This window comes from Terrapene carolina, unplaced genomic scaffold (assembly GCF_002925995.2).
Source record: "Terrapene carolina triunguis isolate 2854851 unplaced genomic scaffold, T_m_triunguis-2.0 Scaffold715, whole genome shotgun sequence".
NCBI lineage: Eukaryota > Metazoa > Chordata > Testudines > Emydidae > Terrapene > Terrapene triunguis.
This window is the reverse complement of record NW_020665066.1, coordinates 2,381,753-2,405,940: the sequence shown is the minus strand read 5'-3', so window position 1 is coordinate 2,405,940 and position 24,188 is coordinate 2,381,753. Positions and strand designations below refer to the sequence as shown.

The 24,188-nt window shown below is 42.7% G+C and overlaps 1 protein-coding gene across 1 annotated transcript in view; it reads right to left on the bottom strand.

Annotated features, from left to right (window-relative positions):
* The window catches only part of OSBPL5 (oxysterol binding protein like 5), a 211,593-nt gene that overhangs the window by 44,575 nt on the left and 142,830 nt on the right, over positions 1-24,188 (bottom strand). The window contains exons 4-7 of the mRNA XM_029913588.1: positions 15,224-15,304; positions 13,873-13,974; positions 10,481-10,684; positions 3,294-3,378 (exon numbers count right to left, since the gene is read on the bottom strand). Coding sequence (XP_029769448.1) covers positions 3,294-3,378; positions 10,481-10,684; positions 13,873-13,974; positions 15,224-15,304 — 472 coding nt within the window. The remainder of the gene's footprint in view (positions 1-3,293; positions 3,379-10,480; positions 10,685-13,872; positions 13,975-15,223; positions 15,305-24,188) is intronic.

Sequence of the window (24,188 nt, the reverse complement as noted above, 5' to 3'; positions counted from 1 at the left end):
AGATGTCATATTTCAGGTCTCTGGGTTCTTGCTTTTTCCCTTGATCTCATTTTTAAAGTAAGAAATCACATTAGCTTTTCTCCAGGTCACATGCACCTGTTGCAAGTGAAGAGGCAAAAATCTCAGGTACTAGCTGTGATTTCACCTGAATGGTATAGATCTGCTTCCTAAGGATCCTTACTTAGCTTTGGACTTAAAGATATGCTACAATAACCCACCACTTTAATCCCTTGGTTATCACAAATTCATAATAATTCATTTGGCAGAAAGCTTAGAAAGGATTCTAAGCCCTGAAAACTCCTCAGGGAGGGGGTATTCTGGCCCTTTTATCCCTCTGGCCTACAATATATCAGGGCATATTGTGGGTGTGCCAGAGGAATAGGGCACAACTGGAGCAGTGCTCTAGTCTGGAGATTCCTAACTTCTTGGAGGCCATTACTAGATGGTGTAGGTTAGAGCAGCTGTGAGTCTGCTCTAATTTACACATGTAGCCCACAGCAGCCCTAGGGATAAGGGGATCATAAAGATGGCATGCAGGCACCACCCTTTGCCAGCTTGGCCCTAAAATTTTAGTCAGACGTTGAAAAGCTTTTTCCAGTTTGAAGTCTCCTTTTAGAAGAAGACTAAAATGCTAAGAGGTAGTGCCCTGTCAAACAGCAATTTTCCTTTAAAAACAAGCACATGCCACAGAGACCATACTGTTCGCATTGCACATCTTCTAATTAAGTTAATGCAATGGCAAGTAACATTGATCTCTAAGGAAACAGCAGCTTTTAAGGCTTGGATAGATAGTTATTGAAGTCATTCAAGTGCCTCAAAAGCCTGAGGAATAGTTCTGTTTGTTTCTCTATCAGATGGGCTGACAGGTTTGAAATGCTTGTATTTTTTGGTAAGCATATTTGAAAGCTTAAAAAAAGGGTGTGTGTGTATTATAATCAACATACCTGTTTCTACATAGGAGATATTTAGAGTGAGGTGGAATTCTGTATTTCTTTCCACAAATAAGATGTATGAGTGGTAGAATAAGGGAGGAACCAACCATACTCAAAGAAAAACCTGCACTCTTTTGGCTTTACACAAATTCCACCTAATTTCACTGCAGTGAAAAAGCACTTCTCCCCATCAAAAATGCCTTCTCCCCCCGCAAACCATGAATAACCCTCTTTTCCCAATGGAAGATAGGACAGCAGACACAGACCCAAAGAAAAAACAAAAGAAAAGGCATTCCAGAGATCTGGTTTTTCTTTGATTTGCTGGTGCACTTAACCATGTAACTGTTCCAAGTGCACAACCAGAAATGCATTCAGCAGCCCGTGCTTCATTTGACACCTATCGGGCTGGGTGAAACAAACCTTTAGCCAAAGGACTGTTGATCCGAAGCCCACTGAAATAAATGAAAAGGCATCCATTTACTTAAGTAGATTTTAAATCAGGCCCAAGGTGCATGGATGGCCACTTGGGTGCCCCTTTAGGGCAGGCAGAAAATGTCTATAAGGAGCAGCAGGGGTTAATTTGATATGGCCAAGAATTACACTACTTTGAAGGTCAACTGGAATGAAAACATGTTTTTAATCTTCTTATCTACTTACAAACCACTGCTTTTCTGTAGTCATTACAGAGTTAGAGAGATTTTCACATAGCAAGCTGGCATGTTTATCATACATTGACCTACATACATCTCCCTTAGTTTTGTGGATTCTAGAAGAAAGGCAGATGTGGATCCATTGGAGACTATCTGTGCTGATCACATTTCTATCCCTGGAACAGTACTTAGGGGGAAGGATGAGTGGAGAGACCTCTCCTCACCAACACATTTTCTTCTTTGGGCCCCTGCCTAAAGGAGGATCCAGGTGGACGTCCTACAAATTCCCCTCTGTCTTATTTCAAGGACTATCTACAGAAAGAGGATGAGTGTATGACCAAGCTTTCTGCATTCAGGAAATTGAGCATTTGGAGCATGGCCCCATGAAACCAACATATGCTTCCTTCTGAAAGCTCCAATGAAAGGGGAAATTTCAAGATATCTGCCAATCTTAGGCAGGGGATAATCCCTTCCTGATCCCAAATTTGGTGTTCACCTCCCTTCCATCTTCTACATGTCTGTTGACCCAGCACTTTCCCTCCATCTGCAAGAGTGTATCTTGTTCCCAGACACACTGCCAATCAGTCCAGAAAGGTGGCTGTTCAGTGAGCCACCATCACTCAGCAGTAGGTGGAGCGTATTTGTGACCCACCTGAGCTCTGCTGGCCCTTGGTGTGAAACACACTCAGATTCACATCTTTGCCTGGGTTTCCTAAGCCACATATTATCCATGGGCTTCCAGGTTGGCCAAGTGCAGTAGATTGTTCATGTAGGGTGGGATTTTCAAAGGTGAAAGTCAATGAGAGTTGAGCATTTAATTCCCTTAAACATCTTTGAAAACCCCAGGCATAGTTCTCAGCAGCATCTAGACTGGAGGAAGTTGCAACTTCAGTCGAGTCACAACATAGTGTACAAACCTTTTATATGTTTGTAATTTTGTTGTAGTACATACATCTCCCCATCTTCTATTCTGGGAAGTAAAGATGACACATCCAAGATATCATGATACATAATGCTAGCAACTCAAATAAATCTGTATTTTGTTACCGTGTGGCGATACAGATGGATTTATATTTGAGCAAATATTTCTAACTAATTATATGACTTGGTACAAAACAAAATTTGGAAGACACATGCCTAGAAGAAGAATAAATGCACATGTGAATGAGAGTTCAAGCTGGATCCCTCACTGAAATCAGTCATGTCAAATCTATTTTTCTTCCTTTAAACATTGGCGAGGCAAAATTATTATTTATATTACAATAGAACCTATAAAGACCAGACAGTGTAAAGCGCATAACACAACAGGGCACCAAAACACATAATAAGAGTGCCTCTGCCCTAGAGAGCTTACAATCTACATAGACAAGAATAGGAAAAAAAGTATTATCCCCATTTTAACAGGCACAGAGAGTAAATGAGTTGCCTGAAGTCACGTGGAGAGTCTATGGCAGAACCAGGAATCGAACCCACGTCCCATCCCTGGCTCTGTCCTGCCTTGCTGAGTCCAAACCTAGTGTCTAAGCCATAAAACCTTAGCCACAAAAATCCTTCCGCCTATCCATTCACAACCTTTATTTTCCTAAATAGGAAAGAGACACCAGAGAAGGCACTCGAGCTCCCAGGATCAAACTCTTATTTTGAATTCATGACGAACATTCATATCTGTGGAAAAGAATTGGAGAGAGAGGAGAGGCAGACCGGAACTCACCATCTGATTCCGAGGCTGCTCTGAAGATCAAGTAGCTGCTGGGAAGAGGCTGAGTGATGGAACCAACATTTTCTCCCTTTGGACCCTAGAGTCACACACAAACAAGAAAAAGGTGAGGCAAGGAGGAGGCTGTAACAGTTCTGTGAATTTTTCCCTTACATGGGCCGAGTGTATTTGTGAGGGGGAAGAAGAGGAACAGATGAAGTAATTTAGAGAGCTCCATTAGTAGCCAGAATATTCCAGCCAGCGCTCCAAAGTAGTAATAAGATGTTGATACAAGTCTGGCTCAGCCCAAAGACTGATTTATTGTCAGTACCACTAGAAATGTAGAAGCATACCCCCAGAACTGAAGAGATTTTGTTCCTTTAGCTTGTGAACAAGCATACAGAGAAATGGAAGAGAAAAACGTGCATTTACTGCATCTCTTACACAAGACGTTTCAGCACAGCGCTCGCTGCTGAGTCCATCTGCAGTATTGCAACACAAGTGGCAAAAAGCCTCAACTTTCTCCATCCCTGCAAGAACAGCAGGTGGCACTCACACCTCAGATGGTGGCATCAGCCTTTCCAGCAGGCTGGTGCCATGTAAGCCAGTTTGCTCTTAAATTATTTAGTTAGTCCTGCTAATGCCTGTAAATCACTGTGTGTTGTCCCTTCCCTCTGTTGGCTTCTGAGTGCCTTCCATCTCTCTTTCTGCCAGTGTTAGAGGTGGATAAGCTTGGAAGTCAGCAGATGGGGATTGGAGTGGCCCAGTGCAGGCTTCTAACCTGGATCCTTCACTGGCTTCACGTGGCTGACAGAGGGAAACATTCTGGGACATTTCAGTGGCAGCTTTTCTGAAAGGCCACAACTGAAAAAAAGAAGGATATGGTGCTCTGAAAAGTGAGCTAGGAGAGGGCCTGAAGGCTTCACTGTAACTAGGTGTTCTGTAGTGCAATCTCTCTCTAGAAACACCTACCTTAGGGGTTCTAAGAAGAGAATTACTTCAAGGACATAGGGGAGGGTTTGGTTTTTTTTTTTTTAAACTTTGCAGTCTGCAGCTAGGGGGCAGACACTGACCAGCACTGAGCCTCCATGGGAAAGTGCATAAAAAATTCTCAAAGGCAGACTCCAGCTCAGGTTTCCCTGGTGCAAAGGGAAGAGTACATTAGATGTTCCACCCCTTCAGGGAGTGTGGCATTCTCCCATCTGTGATGTACATTTAAGAGCAACAGCTATGCCTGATTGACGCACAGGTGTGCAAGGGGTTGGGGGCTACCTCTGCCCTCCACCTATATGCAGCAGGACACAACCTCGCTATGGAGAAGGGGGAGCCTCTCTCCTTCTGGTTTTCTATTTCCAAAGTGACACCCTTAATCCTCTGTTCCCTCCCTTCCCCACGAATGCATTGCAGGATAAATCACATTGTAAAGAAACAACATAAGCAGAATTCCCTTTGAGAACAAGGATGACAAACAAATTAGTCACTGTATAGGAGGAGACATCACGGACTTCTGCACGTATTTATTCCACCCTGCAGTTGACCTAAAACAGCTCTCTCCAAGGCCCCATTCAAAGTTGTACCTTTAATTGATAGAAAGCTGTGAACACAGCATTTGAAAATTGTTTTAGCACATGGATATAAGGTAGCTTTTTCCATCTCTGCAGGCATCTCCTGCCTGATGTAAGACTTCATATCCAAATCCCATCCTTTCCTACAAATGGTTTTCTGTTTTCTCTGTGCACCATACTGCACCAATTTTTATCCCCAAAATTATATTTAGTGCGGAGGGCAGTAGGATCTGACTTTTTTCAGTGAGTTAAGGGGGACCCTCTAAGCCCCAAACTCATACTAGAATTCTTCATCATTGCCTGCTACTCTCAATTGCTCCTGTGCATGAATGTCTGGCAAATGGATTGTGCAAAGTTACCTGTTTTTTTTTTTTATTTTTAAGCCCTGTTTGTAGGGCTGGGAATGGGAAGAAGGGGAAGTCAGAAGATGGGAGACATGTGGATATAGACATGGATTTGACAACGTGTCCAGTAGTTTACATTCATTCTCTCTGACCCAATTTCTAATCCCTGGGATTTCCAGGCTCTGCAGAGGCTTCATTTACTGTCTTCCTCTGCCAGGGAAACTACAGGTCTTTATTACGCATCAAAACAGGGAGAGCCAAGAAACACTCCTTTCACGAGGTGCTTGAGATTTAGAAACCAAAAACATCTGTATGGAGCTTTGGTATGCAGGACTGGCAAAGCTGGGATTTGATAAGTGATCTGCAGCCCAACAGCTCAAGACATTACTATTGACATAAATGCAATCAGGCAGCATTCCTTGTGGCATTTTTCCTTTCAGGAGCTTTCGGCTGAATGAGACTTTGGAGAATTGTTGATAACACCATAGCATGGATTTTCAATGCACAGATTGAAACCTGCCTTATAGGGGGAAGCCCATGAACAGATGGTGCCGATCCAGGGTACTGACATTTAAAAGAAGAGTAGATAGCACAACGTTTTGAGAGATCTTTATGCAAGTGGAAAAATATTACAGTGACTAAATAATGGTCTGTCTCTTACCATTAATGTACAATGCCTAGCACAATGGGCCCCAACCTCAGTGGCAGCTACTGTAATACAATTAATACAGGGAAGTCTTTGGGTCACTCATCTTCAGGGCACCATCTGAAAAGGATACGTTTGTAGTTCTAAAAAAGGACTGGATTTACGTTACCATGTCAGAGAGTCAGGACTCAGGAAGAATCATGAAAACTAAAAAAGTAGTAAGTTGATGCATACGTTGAAGCTACAGACATTTAGTATGTAGTTTTTAATTTTAATTTTGCTTTTATCACAAAAGACAGGCATTAAAAATATGATCGAGAAGTATCATCCACATGGACGAAAATGAGCAAAAAAAGTTTGGGCTGGATATTAGGAAAGTGTGCCTAACAGTATGATCTAAATATTAGCGGATTGTAAAAGTTTCCGAAGGGAAGTGATAGATGCTCCATCACTTCAGCTACTTTAAAAATAAAATATAAGGGGGGGGGCACGTTCAAAACAATGGGTATATTTGTTATTTTATTTATTGATTTCAACTTCACTGGCACCTACACTGGATTATTTGCTGCCATAGATAGGTGCCCGAGTAATTGAAACAAACAAACATTCCCACACTGTGTTGTCCATCCCATTAAGATAACGCAAACGAAAAAAATCTAAAAGTGTTTCAGCAGAATAGGACCATCCAATACATTACCACATACCTAACCATCTGACTGCTATACAATGCCTCCGTACACAACCCCAAAATAATCACTGTACTGGCATTAACTGATACTCTGCAGTAGCCTGAACAGGCACAGACCCAAACTGCATTCCCATTATAAAGTGGTTTAAAGATATTGCCAGGATAATGTGGGGAAGGTCTCTCGGTCACTGCCTGTGCTGTTGATAGAGAACTTAAGATCTTAGTGCTGTTAATTTAGCACCTTTCAAAACCATGAAATAAAAATGCCCAATCTGTTCTCATTAGGAAGCAGGAATGATCACATCCTAGACTAAAAGCAGCTAACTTAGAGAAGCTATTTAGGCTCACAAGCCTGGTGAGCCATGTAAAATGAAGCAAACTCTCTATCCAGGCAAATGATTCTAATTTATAGTGTGGAAGCCAGTCATTTTTATCAAAGTTAATGCAAATCAGGTGGTTCTCTTAAAGTATGGGTTACACTAACATTTAGAAGGTGCCCGCCTTAATAGTATTACTGTTGCATCTGAAGAAGTGTTTTTTTACCCACGAAAGCTTATGCCCAAATAAATCTGTTAGTCTTTAAGGTGCCACCGGACTCCTTGTAGTATTACTGAAGTTACTAAATTCAGTGATCTTTCATCCTAAATACACTGGTAATCAATTGACAGGCACCTCAGAGTTTGAGATTGTTTTAGTTTAAATTAAATGATTGCCCATTAAACTGAGTTGATGAACACGACTATAAATGCTAGTCTAGACAGCTCCACAAACATTTGTTCTAGAGCTTATGGCTGAGCCCTGGGGTAACCACAAATATTTGTGTCATTGAACAAATGTTTGTGGAGCATCCAGACTAGCACTGACAATTGTGTGAACTGGCAATCAATTAACTAGAGTTAAAACCCAACCACAAATTCTAATCTAGACAATCCCTACGTTTCAGGATCTGTCATCTTGTTTTAACAGGCTGTGGGAATTCTTGGCCACATCTTGGTTCCAGTATTAAAGGTAATAATTTTAACTTGTGCTGGAACAAAGAACCCATCTATAATTCATGAGAAACAGGCTTTCTTTGCACCATTAGACAAAAACCAATTTACATTAGTAAATGCTCCACTGGTTGCCTTAAAAGTATGCAGTGAAGTGACATAAAACAAAACAGTATTTCTGGCAGCTTCAGCATTTGACATCAAGCAGTTCATTAGAGGTGGCCTTTTGCTGCTCTTTTGGTGTTCATCTTGTGGGCCAAAGTGGCTGTGTCACACAACAATCCAACCTGGGGGGTTCCTAATACACAGTTCAAATGCAGCTTCCCTAATATCCAGCTCAAGATATTCAAATGAACTACTCTGACTTTAAAACCCAAATATCTCATGATTTTCTTGTTTTCCATAACAGTGTTCAGGAAAATCCTTCCACTTTTTAATATGCAAAATAGAATATATGTATTTAATCTGACTCCTTTCTTTTGGGTCAGTCCTGCTGAAGGAAAAAGCATTCTGACATCACAGGATGCTTCCAATTTCAAAACCTTACTACTTTCTAATCGTTCATTCTCACTGCACTTTTCAGATGAATTTAATTGACCTCTGTCTGCTCACAAGGAATTGTTGTGGTGATGGACAGCAAATGAATGTCAGCTTTCTTGGGTGCAGGACATGAATCAGATGAACAGAAACTTGAAGGCTGAACAAAAGCCAAGTGGTAGGTGAACTATAACGCCTCATACACCTTTGGGACAAGAGGGTATAGTGCAAAGAAAAGCATCAAGACACAGACTGAGGCTAGGCTAAAAACCTTATAAGGAAACAGTAGCTCTTACTCTTTGTTGCTGAGGTCCATTTAACTTTCTTCCACGAGCTGGATTCATATACCCTTTACCCAGTTTTAGCAGAACTTTATTTTACAAATAGTTCCTTTGACTTCAAAGGGACTACCCATGAAGCACAGCACAATTCAATGTGAGTAAGGCTATCAGAATCTGGCCTCATACATCTGCTCTCCCATTTTTGCCAGACCTTTTGGTGCCAGAGTAACAAATGCCATCAGCCCTGGCACATGAAACCTTCCAGGCATCTCTGCTATGCTGGCCTCCCTGCAGTAACACCATAATCAGAAATGCCTTGTTTAGACTGGTAATATTTCTTAGGGAATTTATATCTGTAGTAACTCTGCACAGATGCTATTTTTAATAGTGAAACAGAGTCTGAGTAGCTAAATGCTTTTTCTTCAGGGCATCAGACAGATGTTACTGTCTGTAAGCAGTGGGGGCATCCTCCTTAATCACAGCTAATGGCAAATGCTGTTTCATCCAACCTTAGAGAAATAAATATAGTTCTTTAAAACTTTGGGTGAGTTATTGATATTATAAGATTCCAGAAATGCCACTCTGCATATCACTCTGATGCCTAAAACGTCTCCAGAGTCAGCAAAAAGAAATGGAAACAGCTATATGCATGGTTAAGAGCTTTTTTTGTTCAGAATGTCACCAGGCTGACTCATCACTGAGTTTTGCAGGCTGCTACTGTCCAATTTTTAGAAGTTCAGTGAGTTTGATTTAATGAATTATACCTGTGTGGTGTACAGGTACAGTAAGGCATGCATCTATGCTAAGTCAAGAGTTGTAGATCATAGAGAGATCACATGTAACTCAACCAATCACCACCCTTACTCTACAGCTAATTTGCATGCAACAATTTCTTTGGTTATATGAGGGAGACTGAACAGATGGTGGATTACCTGGCCCAAAACAGACACCCACATAAAAATACAAGCCTCTCAGCACAAACCCCCTTAGACACAAATTAACACAACCAGCACACGCAGTAACCCCAAACACATAGAGCCCCTCACCACAGCATGTATCCCTCATTCACCACCCACACAAGTCTCCCAACAGAACCCCCACTTAATAATCCCAAACATCACTCTGCAGCCTAGGGTATCTGGTGAGTCAGCCTGAAGTGATGGGAACAGCAATGAGCATGGATGAGAGCTCTTTTTGTTTAGAATATCAACAGGGTCAGTCATCACTGGTATTCCTGGTCTGCTACCATCCAGTTTTTAAGTTCTCAGCCATTTTTGGCTCTCAGCCTCCCCATGACTTTATGAATTATACCCATGTGACAGCACAGCCTTTCAGCTACTAGTGAAAAAATATAAACTGCAGGATCTACATCTTTCAGATGGGTGGAATCAATTATTGATATTATAGTGGCACCTAGAAGTCCCAACTGAGATCAAGATCCTGTTGTGCTAGGCACTGTACACTGTCCCAAAGAGTTTGCAGTTTCAATAGGCAAGAGGGACTAAGGATGGGAGAAAGGAAGTATCATTAACCCCATTTTACAGGTGGGGAACTGAGGCACAGAAGGATTAAAGTCACACAAAAGTAGTTTGTGGAAGAGCCAGGTTTTGAACACAGATCTCCCCAGGCCCAGTCCAATGCTTTAACCACAAGACCAGACTTCCCCTCAATCATAGAACATTAGAGCTGGAAAAGACTGATCAGATCATTCATTCCACCTCGCTTTGCCAGGGCAGATTGTCTCTTGTTCTGCACTGTACAGCACTTTAAATTCTAACTAACCCTCCCACATTCAGCAGATTATTTCATAGTCTAACACATCTGACTGTCGAGGAGCTTCTCCCTATATTCAGACAATCTTCTCCCCTTTCTTTAATTTCAGACACGTATCTATGCACTACAAATTACACTTATATAGCCCACCTCAATGGCTCCACATTCTTTTGATCTGGTATTAAAATCAAATTTAATTTAATCAAGTCCCTAATTTGCCTTAAATAATGTAATCTGTTTTACTAGGAAGAGACAACACTGCCCTTGCAGCCTGCTGGGAACCCTGATTCCCCTCCCCTGAGCATATCCCTCTCTGCCTCAGAGAATTTTGGGGGGTGGGGGGGGAAGGGAAGGTTGTTCAGCTCAGCACGATTCTTACTTTCACAGCCCAGATGGACTGATCCAAGGGGTGGAAGAGTTTAAAACAGAAGCCATCCTTTTTGGAGGGTCTCTCAATCAGCTCGCAGGAATGGAGCAGGATGGTGCCCACCCACTGACCGATCTTTGGTGTTTTATAAATCAGCAGCACTCCTGGTTTCAGAACACACCACAGCTTGGTCCAGCTTTTCAGAGTCCCACGGATCTGGGAGGGAAATAAGCAAAGAGGTTTTGTTTTCTTTTTTGTTTTTTTTTAAATTCTTAAATAAAATATTTTAATCCAGTGCAATGTGTTCAGCATGCACCCCTCTCTCAAAGACAGATTTTGATTCCTTTATTTACGCTGCCTAGCACTGTACTCCTTCAGTAGTCTCGTCAACTTCAGTAGGCGTATTCATGGAAGAAGATATTCCACATGAGTCACGATATCAGAATCTAGCCCTTACCATTTTGTGAGTTCACAGCCCCCTTTTATTACACACAGACACTTATCTTTTAGTTGTCGACCACATGAGAATGATTTGGTGACAATGCTGGTGGACATTTCAATTAGGACAGTAAGTATTTAAAAGGTTATGGTCTAGGCTAAGGGGCCTTAGAAGTTACTTTAATGGTCCACTGTGGGAAACCACAATTAATAGGTTTAATTAAATATCCTCATTTTGTAAAGCACCTTCTCTGTCTGATTTACTTTTCGGTCATGCTCAATGTAAATTCTCTCTTGTAGGCAACACATGAAGCCGGATAGCATGCGTTGCAGGTCAACAGATTCGGCTTTAGCCATTTTGAGGGTAAAAGAGTGTCCAAGTGAGACCTAGCTCCTCTTGCCCAACACCACACATGGGCTGACTCTTCATATGAACCCTTTTGTTGGTCTTGCTGCTGTGATAATACATAATAAATGGCTTGTCACTGAGCTGAAGTTGTTTTAACAGCTTCAAACTCTTCAGGACAAACTTTTTGCACATGAAGACAAATAATAAAATAAATCCTAAATGTTGTACAAAGACATTATTAATTTTAGTTCTCTAGTAGGCTATGCTGCCTCCAGTTGCCTAGAATCCACTGCTGACCACGAACACCAGTTTTTAGATTTGTAACAAATATAAATAAATCCTATTGCCTCAAAGTCCATAATTTTTTTTTAAAAAAACAACACCTTTGTTTTATAAAAGTGTCTGAAACTGGGGGTTTATCATGGAAAGGGCAACTGACCCTTAACTACAGTTTGAAGTGTTGTTGTAGCAGTGTTGGCTCCAGAATACTAGAGAGACAAGGTGGGTGAAGTAATAACTTTTATTGGACAGAAGATGGTCACCTACAGTGACAGGAATCAATGTACAGGACAAGATGTCCCTATGATAAATCAGCAATGCTACACAAACATGGACGTATTCGCTAGTCTCCCGCATCCGCACCCCACAATTTCAATCAAATATTTGTTCTGTGATGTATAAGTTCCAGGGCTCAGTGATGAACTGTCAATACCCATACGTCTTTGGACAAGGAGAAATTACATTTGTCAACTGGTCCAAAGTTTGTTCTGTGTCAATCTAAAAATCAAAAGACGAACTGCTACAAACTTCAAACTTCAATGAAACATCTTGTATCTGTCTGCTTCCAGGCAACTGCCACATCTCTTCCTTGTGCAGTGAGTTAAGAAACAACATTTCTTTGCAAGGAGGACAAAAGGGTGGGGAAAGACCTGCAAGTCTTTCCAACATGGCTGCTGAGACCTGGTTCCCGTTTCATTCTTCTCACTTTCACATAGCCTGGGGTCACTTGGCAATTACAGCATTAGTAGCATATAGCTTCAAGAAATGGAATCACTAGACAAGGTTAAGCAGGGTATTCCCTATTCTCACAACACTCATTTTACAGCAGATATTCAAGGGTGGACTTTCCCTCATACCCCCAAAACAGAAAAAGATAAGCACTGGGGACATGATAATCTCCAAGGCAGATGCCTGGGATGGAAGATTGAGAGGGGAAATATGCTGAGACTTCCACTCATCTCTTCATTCTGAGATAGCAGCACATACTCCCACTTCAGCTCCACTGAGATTGTAAAATGGCTTTACAGATAACTGTTAGAAGTTGCAGCAGGAGCCATGTATATTCTCTTTGACCATCTAGTCTGAAAGGTAAATGCAGTTTTTCCCCAACTCCCAATGGGGAAGGAGACTGGTATTGGACGCACCTGGCAACAATGGGAGGCAGACATTTTGGGAAGGAGGGTAGAGGGAGAAACACAGTGGGGAACTCAGCAGCATCACAGGGACAAGAAGGCCAGACAAAAATCCAGCCTTTTGGTAAAGCAACACCCAGGAATCCGTAGGCAGAAGGGAAAAGAGAGTGTACACACACACACACACACACACACACAAATGGAGAGGGGATTACAGGAATCAGTTGTGCGCTAACAGAGCTGGCTTCTATGTTTTGGCCAAAAAACAAAGCTAGGTAGGGTGCAAATGAGCATTCAGTTAAGGCTGGTTGTCACATGAGCCACTAAACATAGACAGGCCACAATGGCCAAGGCAGGGAGTGGGAAAACAACTTCAATATCCTGGTTGGAAAGAGTCTGATTGCATGAGCTTCAAAGCAAGTACCCCATCAATGAGAGTCAGGAAAAACAACCCCACACACCTATAGAAGGCATCCATCTTGGATCCAACCTCCTTTATACAGGAATATCAAAGAGGCTAAGAACCAGGAAAGATTAGCAAGAAGAATCCAAGTCCTTAACATATGTGTGGAGAGGATCCAAAACTGCTGGACTTGGGGTAAACATGTTGTCTCCAAGACACTGGATGAGTAGGCAGTGGAAGGGGCAGATTTGACCAAAACGAGATGTTGTTTGTTTGTTTCCCGGGGATCCTGCCATTTCACTTATAGAAATCAGCAAGGCCTTTGTGATTGTCCTTCCCTTGAAGTTCTGGCTCCTTCTGTTTGAAGACTAGAATGGAATCCAACACTACTTTTCAATTAGCTACAGGAATTCTCTTTTCCCTACCTTGGTTCAATGTGATTCCTGTCTGCATGTGAAAAACTGGACACTTGATTTTCTTTTTCTACCACCTTATAGTTCTGTGCCTATTTGGGACCCAACAAAAGAACTCTCCTGGATTGAGAGAACTTCCAGAGAAGATGTGATTACTTTTTAAACTACAACTCAGGACAGAATTAAGTGAAGAAAGTACTTGAGAGAGGATCTGAAATGTCTTTGTTCCAATTCCAGTGAGGTTGACTGAGTGAAAGCGAGCAAGTCTTCTCTGCTCACTCGAAGGATGATGCTATTGGTATTACTGCATAAAATCCAAAATGCTACAGGATTTTCTCAACCATGTATTTATCCCTCCACCCTCATAAGTGACGTTTTGCATTAAATACCTTCAGCCAGTCTGCCATAATCACCACACTGGGATCCTTTAGAGCACTGAAGAGTTGCTTGGTGGCTCTTTTCTTCTCCTGTCTGTAATTCTTCTTCTGTACCTGTTTCAGAATGGAGAAAATAGCAGCTGTAAACATGTCCTTTACTGCATACTTTACTTAGAGAAGGGAGGGAACTGCTTACATAATGTATCTGGAAAAGCAATTTATTGTGCAGAGAGAGCCCTCATGAAACTTACCCGGCCTCACACGGGTTCCCTAGAAATCAACAAAATTGTATGTTCTAGTGACAAAAGTATAAGGGAACACAGACAGCAGCCAGGATATCAAGTATCTTCATTGATAGCTAAATTCTACAAGCATTCTTGATTTAATGTTTTTCTTATTAAACTTAGTTCTGTCAGTTACAAAGGTTACACAATCTGCTGTCTGCCTGCCTACAGAGCAATGGAGGCAGACTAGGGAATCCCTGTGAGAAGCTATGCAGAAGCAGATTGGAATTGAGGCATATATAATCACATTTTCACCTAGACTAAATCTCCTGGAAAGTCATCTCTCATGTACACAAATTGAAACCTTTGAACCACACCAGATATAAACTTGGCCACTTGCTTTAAATCAACATGTCAGGCTTAGGGTGTGACACACCTGTGCAGTGGTGAGCAAGCAGTGGTGTCATATCGATGTCAGTATTCAAGGTTACTTTCATTGTGCGGATCACATAGGTTATACCAGAGGGGCTGGCTCTACCATGTGGGCAGAATTGCCTATGGCAGCCAAACATTTGTAACCATTTCCAAGGTACATGAATGTAGGGAACAAGGCACTAATATTTCCCAGTTTGCCAAAGGCAGCAAGAAGAGCTCTAAAGCTACTACTGACCATAATAATAGTAGCCTCTTATGCAAGACTGGTTTTGTGAACCGCCTTCCTTACCCAAAAGCACCAGCTGACCTATTGCTTTGAGATGGTGATGAGAGCTAACTAGATGGTGTTAGAGCACACTCTGTGTGTTACTAATAAGAGCTAAAATGGATTGCAATCCTCCTGTTGGTCGAAGGGCTCTGGAATACATAGATAACTGTTCAGATGCATGGTGATTGTGTTGTTTTGTTCTAATTACAGAATATTAACAACTCCCATATGCAAGACTGGATACAGGAACAAACAGCTCTGAACCTGCAATGACCAAAAAAGAGTGAGCAGCTTGATGGGTCATGGGAAATAACACTCAGAAGTAAAAGGAGAAGTAGTTTACAAGAGGTTTTTTTTTTAAACTATCAATATTTTCTAAAAGGAAATAGCTTGGTGACACTGCACCCCAAGGCAATCCTTATTGTTTTGTACATACCTTCAATGTCTCCTTCTTAGTAAATTTGGCTGTGGGAGACGCACACTCTTTATCAGACCCATTGCAAAGCTTATACTCAGTCTGAAAAAGAAAAGACGAGGAATGTGTTAATGTTAAAATGATTAAGTGAAATGCTTTAATGAAAAGTTGATTACATCTTCCAGGAATCCACTGAAGGCAGATTGTAGACTTCATCAGCACATTAGACAAACTCACTCAGGAAGGGCACATTTCTAGTGTAATCTGTGAACTTCCTTTTACACTTACAATTACTTAGCATTTCCCTCACCCCCCATGTTTCTACACAATTTCCTTCTGCAGATTTCTATCTGTAAACAATCCCATTATTCTCACTCCTGTCTTTGAAAACATCTTGTCCCTTCTTGGATCACAAATTTTAGGACATCTAACATCCTGAAGTAAAAATTGGCCTTTCCTGATGAGCATCAATTTTACCACCACATGTTTTCAATAGTCTTTGTGTTCAGCAGAATTTCAGTCCTCAAGGAATCTAAGAGGACAGAAACTGCTTGCTTACGCACAAAGTCTCTCCTTCACGTTAGGATTGCATGCACCTACTTCTCTCCACTGCATGAACACACTTTAGCAACTACAGCCCATCAGTTACATTGAGAAGGAGCATTATGGAAGAACTTGAATATTTTATTGCTTCTTTTCCTGTGGTTTAGCTAATGGAAACAAGGAGAGTTAGAACCATGCGCTCAGCCACTGGTAAATGGTCTGCAGACTACATTTTGAGAACTGCTGCAGTAACTAAAACGTGAGGGGTTTGACCCCCATCTGGAGTATTTGAAATGCAAATTCCTAACCAGTCACTACTTTCTATAGAGTGTGAAAAATAAGTGCAAAAATTGCAGTTAATATGGACAGGAACACTGTATAACCTATTACAGGTTCTTAAATACTTGCTGCTGGTATTCTTCCACTCGAAAAACAAATAATAATAGTAATAAATAAATAAATAATACTACACATGACACTTAGAAATGAAAACTTGAGTAGTATATCAATACCTTTTTTCTATAAATAGATTTGGCCAACAATATTACAAGCATTTTTATTAATTAGCCTTGCTCAGAGACAATTCTTGTGTAATTTTCAGCTTCTGCCTCTGCCCAACTATTCAGGATTTTAATTTTTCTGGAAGACCATGTTCTCGCTCTCTAGCTGCAATGCAGTCTCTTGCATGTTCTACATTGCCTCCCCACATAGGCCACCTTCTGACAGACACAGGATTTACAACAGAGACCCACCCTGCAGCTAAGACCTCTACTAAAAAGTTAGGTGCGCATAACTAGATCATTCAAGGCTGTGAAAAATGTCATGCCCTGTGTGATGTAGTTAAGCCAATGTAAGCTCTAGTGTAGACACTGCTAGGTCAGTGAAAGAATTGACCTAGCTACTGCCCCTTGGAGAGGAGAATTTTACTACAGTGATGGAAGGGGTTCTTCTGTTGGTATCTACACAACAGAAAGTGGCTGTAGCATTTATAGGGGTCTGTAGACATACCCATACAGAGAGAATTCTGCCCTTAGCGTCTGTGTCACATTTCAAAGGCCAGTATTTCATATTTGAGAGCTACACTGCCACTTTTTTTTTTTTTTTAAATGAGGGACCTTCTCTAAGTGCCAGAAGGCTTTTTGGGAGAGAATTATCTGGGATTATAACAACATTATGTTTTTAATAAGTCCAGAGAATTAGCCTCTAAAAATTGTCAGAAGAATTGTATATATTTATTTTGCACCAGTCAGCATGGTGCCATGTTCTTGAGCTGCAGTTATGAGCCAAACATTGGGGGAAGTGAAACACAAGGGACTAAGTACAAAGAACACTTCAGCCTGGGAAAATTAGGTCAGCATAACTACATCACTCAGGGGGGTGAAAAGTCCCCACCCTGGAGGGGCATAGCTAAGCTGACCTAAGTCCCAGTGTAGACAATGCTAGGTTGGCAGAAGAATTCTTCCATTAACATCACTATTGCCTCTCTGGGAAGTGGATTACCTACGCCAACAGGAATTTGGCTCTTTCGCCATTGTAAATAGGAGAGGAGGTGGCCCAAGAGACAGCAACACTTCAAAAGTGACCTACACCATGAAATAGCTTGGGAACCCTTAATCTAATATCAGATGGAGGGTTTCTCTTAGAAACAATATGGAATAGCCACATCATCCTCAACAGCACTTAATCAGTGTTGTTTTCCATTTACCTTAGCTACTATTTTAGACGAAGGCTATTTAAGGGCCTGATCCAAATACCACTGGAGTCAATGAAAAGACTTCCATTGACCTAAATGAGCTTTGGATCAGGCCCTTTAAAAGGAAGGATTGTCTCATGTTTACACTGGCCTAGGACTCAAATCATCTGCGTTCCAGTGCCAGCCCTGCCATAACCTTCCTGTGTGGCCTTGAGCAGGTCACTTAATCCATGTCTCAGCTTCTTAGTCTAACATACTTCATGGTGATGGTAAGGATAAATTCATGAGAGAGAGAGAGAGAGAGAGAGAGAGACAGAAGTACTCAGATACTAGAGTGCTGAGCACAATAGAAAAGCCGATAAAAAATAACATAAATAAGATGAAGTGGCGGTAATATCTCAGGAAGTTTCAAATGTGTTCCACAATAACAGCCTAGAGCACTAAATCCTACAACAATTTAAACACTTTTCCCCATTACACCAAAGTACTATAGCAATTATTATAAAGGAGGGTCACCGGCACTGGGGCATTCCTGTAGTGTCATTTCATTCCGGGGGACAGGTTGCACTTTTAGACATAAAAAGTTAATTTATTGTTAAGTATGGGCCTAAAAGAACATCTAATTGTATTACAAGCACCACTGGGAAGTTAGCTACCTTTTGATACTGACAGGGCCGGCTCCAAGTGTTTTGCCGCCCCAAGCAAAAAAAATTTCCAGCGCCCCCCCCCCCGGCCCCGCCCCAACTCCACCCCTTCCCCGCCCCATTCCAACCCCTTCTTTAAATCCCTGACCCCGCCTCCTCCCCCGGGTGCGCCGCATTTCCCCTCCTATCCCTCCCTCCCAGGCTTGCCTGGGAGGGAGGGGGGAGAAGAGGAGGGGCGGCATGCTTGGGGAAGGAGGCGGAGGTGAGCTGGGGGGAGGGAGAGCAGTTCCTCTGCTCCCCCCCCCAGGTTACTTCCTGCAGCCCTCCCCGTGCCCCCCAACGCTGCAGCTCACCTCCACTCTGCTGCTCCCGAGCGCGCCGCCACCGCTCCTCTTCTCCCCCCTCCCTCCCAGACTTGCTGCAAAACAGCTGATTCGCACGGCAAGCCTGGGAGGGAGGGAACAGAAGCGGAGCGGCGGCGGTGCGCTCAGGGGAGCAGGCGGAGCGGAGGTGAGCTGCGGCAGTGAGGGGCGGTTCCTCTGCCTCCCCCCCCAGGGTTACTTCCTGTGGCCCTCCCCGCGCCCCCCACCGCCGCAGCTCACCTCCGCTCAGGGCCGGCTCCCAGCTTTTTGTGCCCCAAGGGGGGGGGAAAAAAAAAAAAAAAAAAAAAAAAAGAGGGGCCAGAATGCCGCCCCTTGGAAAGTGCCGCCCCAAGCACATGCTTGAAGCGCTAGTGCCCTGGATACTGAATCAGACTGAGTTCTGAATAGAATTCTCAAGGAAAGAAATGCTTTCTGCTCTGCTTTGGTTTCCAGGTTGAGTTATCAAATTACTTGAGCATATCAAGAAAACAGGCATTGAGGGGATGTTGAAGTTAGGGTTGGAAAAATGCTTTGTCAAAACCTTATTCAAAAGCCTTTTAAATTTTAGTAATTCTTCTGCCCTCCCTCAGATGAAGTATGGAAGTATGATCACCATTAACCCCAGGTTACATGATAGTGCTATTGTGGCTTAACATGAGTTTTTATTGTTTTTAAATGGAAAATTATTTCCATTCAGCAAAGTGCTTAGGAATATTAATAGCTGGGTGCATCTAGATAATGTACTGATGCTCTCTTGCTTTCCCCATGTATGAATTCCTTTTGCCTTGGACACTAACAGCAAAATTGAAATCAATGGCAAAAATTCTGTAGATTTCAGTGGCACTAGGATTTCACCTAAAGAGTTCACAATCACATATCACTGCTTCCACTGGGGTTGCAGAGAATCCAGGTGTTCTTTCTACCACATGAATCATTATCAGGTATCTCCATATTAGCCTCAACACTTATTCTGCCCAGTTACTTTAGCGACTATTTTTATAGTCATGATTTTTAACATTACTTTTCCCCACTTCATTGCCTCTTCCCTCTCCACTTTCTTTGCATAGCTTCACTAAGTCAATCTGTGGCTTTTAATTGCTTCTAACAACCCAGAGAAACATCCTAAACCACTTGGATGTCTTCTGTTTTCCACCCCAATGCAGGCCTCCTGTTTGCCTGTGTTCTCAGTAACCCACAAGCCATCCCTGACTCTCCTCTCCTCCACCTAGCCCTTTTCTTCCCTTCTGACAACCTCCTTACCACTATTCCTGCAACTGCCCCTGCATTCAACACTAGCAAAATCTTCCTCCAGGTCTTCAGCTCCCTTCTAACTACTACAATCCCCTCCCCAATGGCTTGCCAGAGTCCAAGCAGACTACACCTCCATACGTGCAGAATCAAGCAGCTCACCTTCCCAAAGGAACAGAGAAGCACTAAACACAGAACTCCTCCTCAAAAACCTCCACTGGCTCTCCATTTATTTCAGGAGCCACTTAAAAATGGCTTTGCTTGTTTTCTGAACCTTCCATAAACTTGCTCCAGCCCACCTCATGGGCACAGTCTCTTCCTTCTTCTTGGCCCCTCTCCTTGTCTTGCACCAGATTTAGTCTCTGCCTTCTAACTCAGTCTTCCCACTCTCAGGCTAGGTCTACACTACTCGCCTGAATCGGCGGGTAGAATCGACCTCTCGGGGATCGAATTATCGCGTCTCGTCGGGACGCGACAATCGATCCCCGAATCGACGCTCTTACTCCACCAGCGGAGGTGGGAGTAAGCGCCGTCGACGGGAAGCCGCGGAGGTCGATTTTGCCACCGTCCTTACAGCGGGGTAAGTCGGCTGCGATACGTCGAATTCAGCTACGCTATTCGCGTAGCTGAATTTGCGTATCTTAAATCGACCCCCCCCTGTAGTGAAGACCTGCCCTTAGTGTGAATGTTTTTCTCCCCTACAACTTCTGCCATCTCGAGTCCTTCTTGCATTGCTCCACCTTGACTCACCTCTTTTCAAATTTCATCTGAAAACCATTCTCCTTTCTTGATCAAGTCTTAATCACCGCTCATGCTATTTATTATTTAATTCTGCAGCGGTCATCATTCACTCCACGAGAAAGACGCTGTACTGAGACCGGCAGAGGAGCCGCAGGAGCGATTTAAGCATGGACTGATGGACACTGATGGCACCAGAGTGGGACATTCTCTGCCTTGTGCCGATTGGCTGTGTGCTCCAATCCTCTCCTTCATATTCTCAGCTCAACCTCACTCCACACCTCCCCCTCCTCTCCCATCCCCCTCATTTCAAATATCATCCCATCCCTAGGTTTTTCATTTAGCTACTCCCCTTTCCATTCAACCCCACCCCTAATTTTTTTTTTTTTTAAATTGTGGCATTAACATGATGTTCTCATTACTCACTCTGCTTATGTGTTAGACCCCCTTTCCCTTACCCTGCCTCTGTCCTGTCCATTCAGACTGGAACATCTCTGAAGTAGAAACTGTCTGTTCCTTTGTGTTTGTACAGTGGCTAACACAAAGAGAGAGGGGTGCCCCAAGGCACTGCTGAAACACAAATAATGACTACTAATGTACAAATGGAGCAGCATTGTATTCTAATTAGTTCAACTGAAAAAGCACTCCTGGATGACTGTTAATGTAACAGTTACAATGTGCATGTCACATTAAAATGTTACACACTGTACCAGGTGGAATCTGAAGGAGTAAGTTATTTCCCTCACCTAGGCATGGAAATTTCATATATAGGAGTAAAGCATGTGGATGCTGGGGAGGAATAAAACTCAAGGGTTCTTCCCATGTTTTGTCCTGTTTCATTCAGCTTTCAGCCCTTGAGACTTCACACCTGATTTATCTTGTCCAGGTAAGTGAGAGAGCCCACAATGACTCGCATCACCTGCCTCCTCCAGTGGGAGCTGGCTTCCTAAATTGCTTGTGACACTGGACTGGCTCATTGTCACCTCTTGTGGCAAAATGCTGATGAAAGGACAGCAGGAGAGAATATACTCAAATCTTGATGGAGGAAGCTATATTATGTAGTACATATCAAATTGTGCACACACACTGCCCACTTTTGCATGTGAACTATTGCAATAAAATGTCAACAAGGACTGTGTCCTGGCAAGAGCGATGTTTGGAATGCTTGGACTCTTCTCTTTTAAACGATGCTCAGGGAGCACAAAGAACGTTTTGTTCCTGGATCCTGCATCTATCAGATCTTTCTGCCAGCTGAGTCTGGTCCCGATTTCTTGGTTCACTGGATAAATGGCAAAAACTTTGTAAGTTGCCAGACTTGTGACTGATCTTTTATAGCACTTTTAAGCATAAACGTGGCTTTAATTAACTCAGAAAAGTTAAAGGCACGCTGCCACTTGGAACTCAAAAGACTGATTTAAGACAATGTGGGATTTGTAGTGGCTCTATTAAAGCCAAACTGATATATCAAACACTCTATTGGTAATTGTATCGCAATGAAAATAAAGCCAGTGGAGGAGGCTTCTAGCAAAAGTTTTGACTCATTTTTCCGACTACAAATCAAGCAATGAAACCAATACAAAACAAACTCTCAACATACAAAAAACCCTCACTCCTGCTCAGCTAAGCTTTCGAGCTTTGCTGCTAGCCCAATACATTATGGTACACTGACATCTGAACTCATGTCCTATATTAACTGTAGCTGTAATTATGACACTCATATGGTGACTTAACAGGAAAAGGAAACTAGCACTGAAATCCAACTTCAAGATTTTATGGTTAATCCCTTAGAATGAGCAACATTTTAGGTCTTTGCAAGCAAATAATGGGATCGCAACAGATTTCTGGGCACTAAGTAATAGTAACCCCTGTCATCAAAGCAGCTGGAAGACAAGAAAGAGATTAACCACTTAGCCAAGGCACATATCACCTTGGTACCTGACGTTAAAGCACAACAACAGAGCTTGATGAGGAGGAAAATAATGAGAGATCAGAGTCTTATGTTAGACTCAAGTATGAAAGTTTGCATTTAGAGAAAGTTGAAGCTTAGCGGTGGTTTCGCAGTCCCGTCACTGCCAGTCATGAGCATTGCCAGTAGGATTGCCGATAGTCCAGAATTGTCCTGGAGTCTCCAGGAATTAAAGTTTATGGGGCCCTGATAAAGATTAATCTTTAATTAATGATTATATCATGTGATGAAACCTCCAGGAATAAGTCCAACCAAAACTGGCAATCCTAATTGCCAGTGGACAGCAAAGTTAAAAGGCCCTAGGTGAAGATGGGAAAGACGTTAAAAATGTTTTGAATAATTAGAATTAAGAGGAAGATGATATCATGTAAAAAGAAAGTGATACCTCTTGTTTTTCCTGCTCTTATTGTTTATAATAGAGCATAGATACCCCAGCTGAGATCAGGGCCCCATTGTGCTGAACATTGTACAAACACCTGGAAAGAAGCAGTCCTTGCCCCAAATAGCTCACTATCTAAACAGACAACAAAATGAGTGGGAGAAATGTAGTGCCACCTCCATTTTGCAAATGAGGAACTGAGACAGAGAGCCCAAGTAACCCGCTTGAGGTCACACAGGCCATCTGTGGCAGAGATGGAAAGCAAAGCCAGGTCTCCCAAGACCCGGTCGAGCGCCCTAACCACAAAGCCATTTTTCATCTCCTTCGCAGGAGCCAGTGAAAAGGTCAACAAGCTTTGGAAAAGTACGTCTGTCACAGTAACTAAGCTGAAGATGCACATATTTGTAATAAAGCCAGTTAAACCTGCTGGTGCAAAATAAAGCCCAAGTATTCACAGCCTCATGTTCTCTGACCAATACTAAGGTTTTTCCTAGGAAAGAGCCTAATAATGCTCCCTCTCCTGCACTGCCAGAATTGAGGTAGGGTGGGATGACGGCTTTAATTTACTCCAGTCCTACACAACCGGTTTCATCCTTGACTCTGAATTCCATCTGAGAAGTGTTGTGACAGAGAAGTAGGGGACTTAATGGGTTGGTAACGACACACAGCCTTTCATGTCTAAGTTAAAGTCATAGGAACAAAGCAAGCCCAGATCAGCAGTGGCTGAAAAGCATGACCATCTGAGTGCTGACCATAGCCTATGTTAACGTGGTCTCAGGGCAGCTCCAAACAGACAGGTGTCCACATCAGATTTGCGCTCACTGGGTGGCCAACTCAGAGAGGCCAAGGACTGGAGATGGAATCTAACTCCTAGAGAATGCACTTTTGCGACAGCCGAGAGGCACAATTGTGGGGCAGCTGGAGAAGCTTGCTTGCCGCAGTACCCGTTCCACTGGCCTGCCTACAATGCTGTCAGGCTGGCACTTTTCACCAGCAGGGAATTCACTTTAAATAAAAAGGAATTAACAGGCTCCTTTCTTGAGCTACCATGCCCCAGCGGGGGTGTGCTCTGGCATAATCCCAACACCGGTATACAGCAACAGCCCCTTTCTACACCATGTCCAGCCCTTCTCTTTTATCCAGAAAGGCAGACGAGCAGCTGCCCAACGTGGATGCCAGTCATTCATTTGCTGGCAGGCAACTTTAGCTCAAAAAGGCTGGGGGGCTGCTACTAAAAGTTATTGTTTGAGACCCATTGTGACAGTCTCAAGACTTGTCGTAAACTGCTTTGAACATGATTTTAACCTCATCCCTAAACTTCCCTAGACACCCTGTTCATGCATTCACTCTTTGGGAAGAGCGGAGAAACTGATCCGAATGGCTGATGAGGACTGACACTTCAGGTGTGTATTT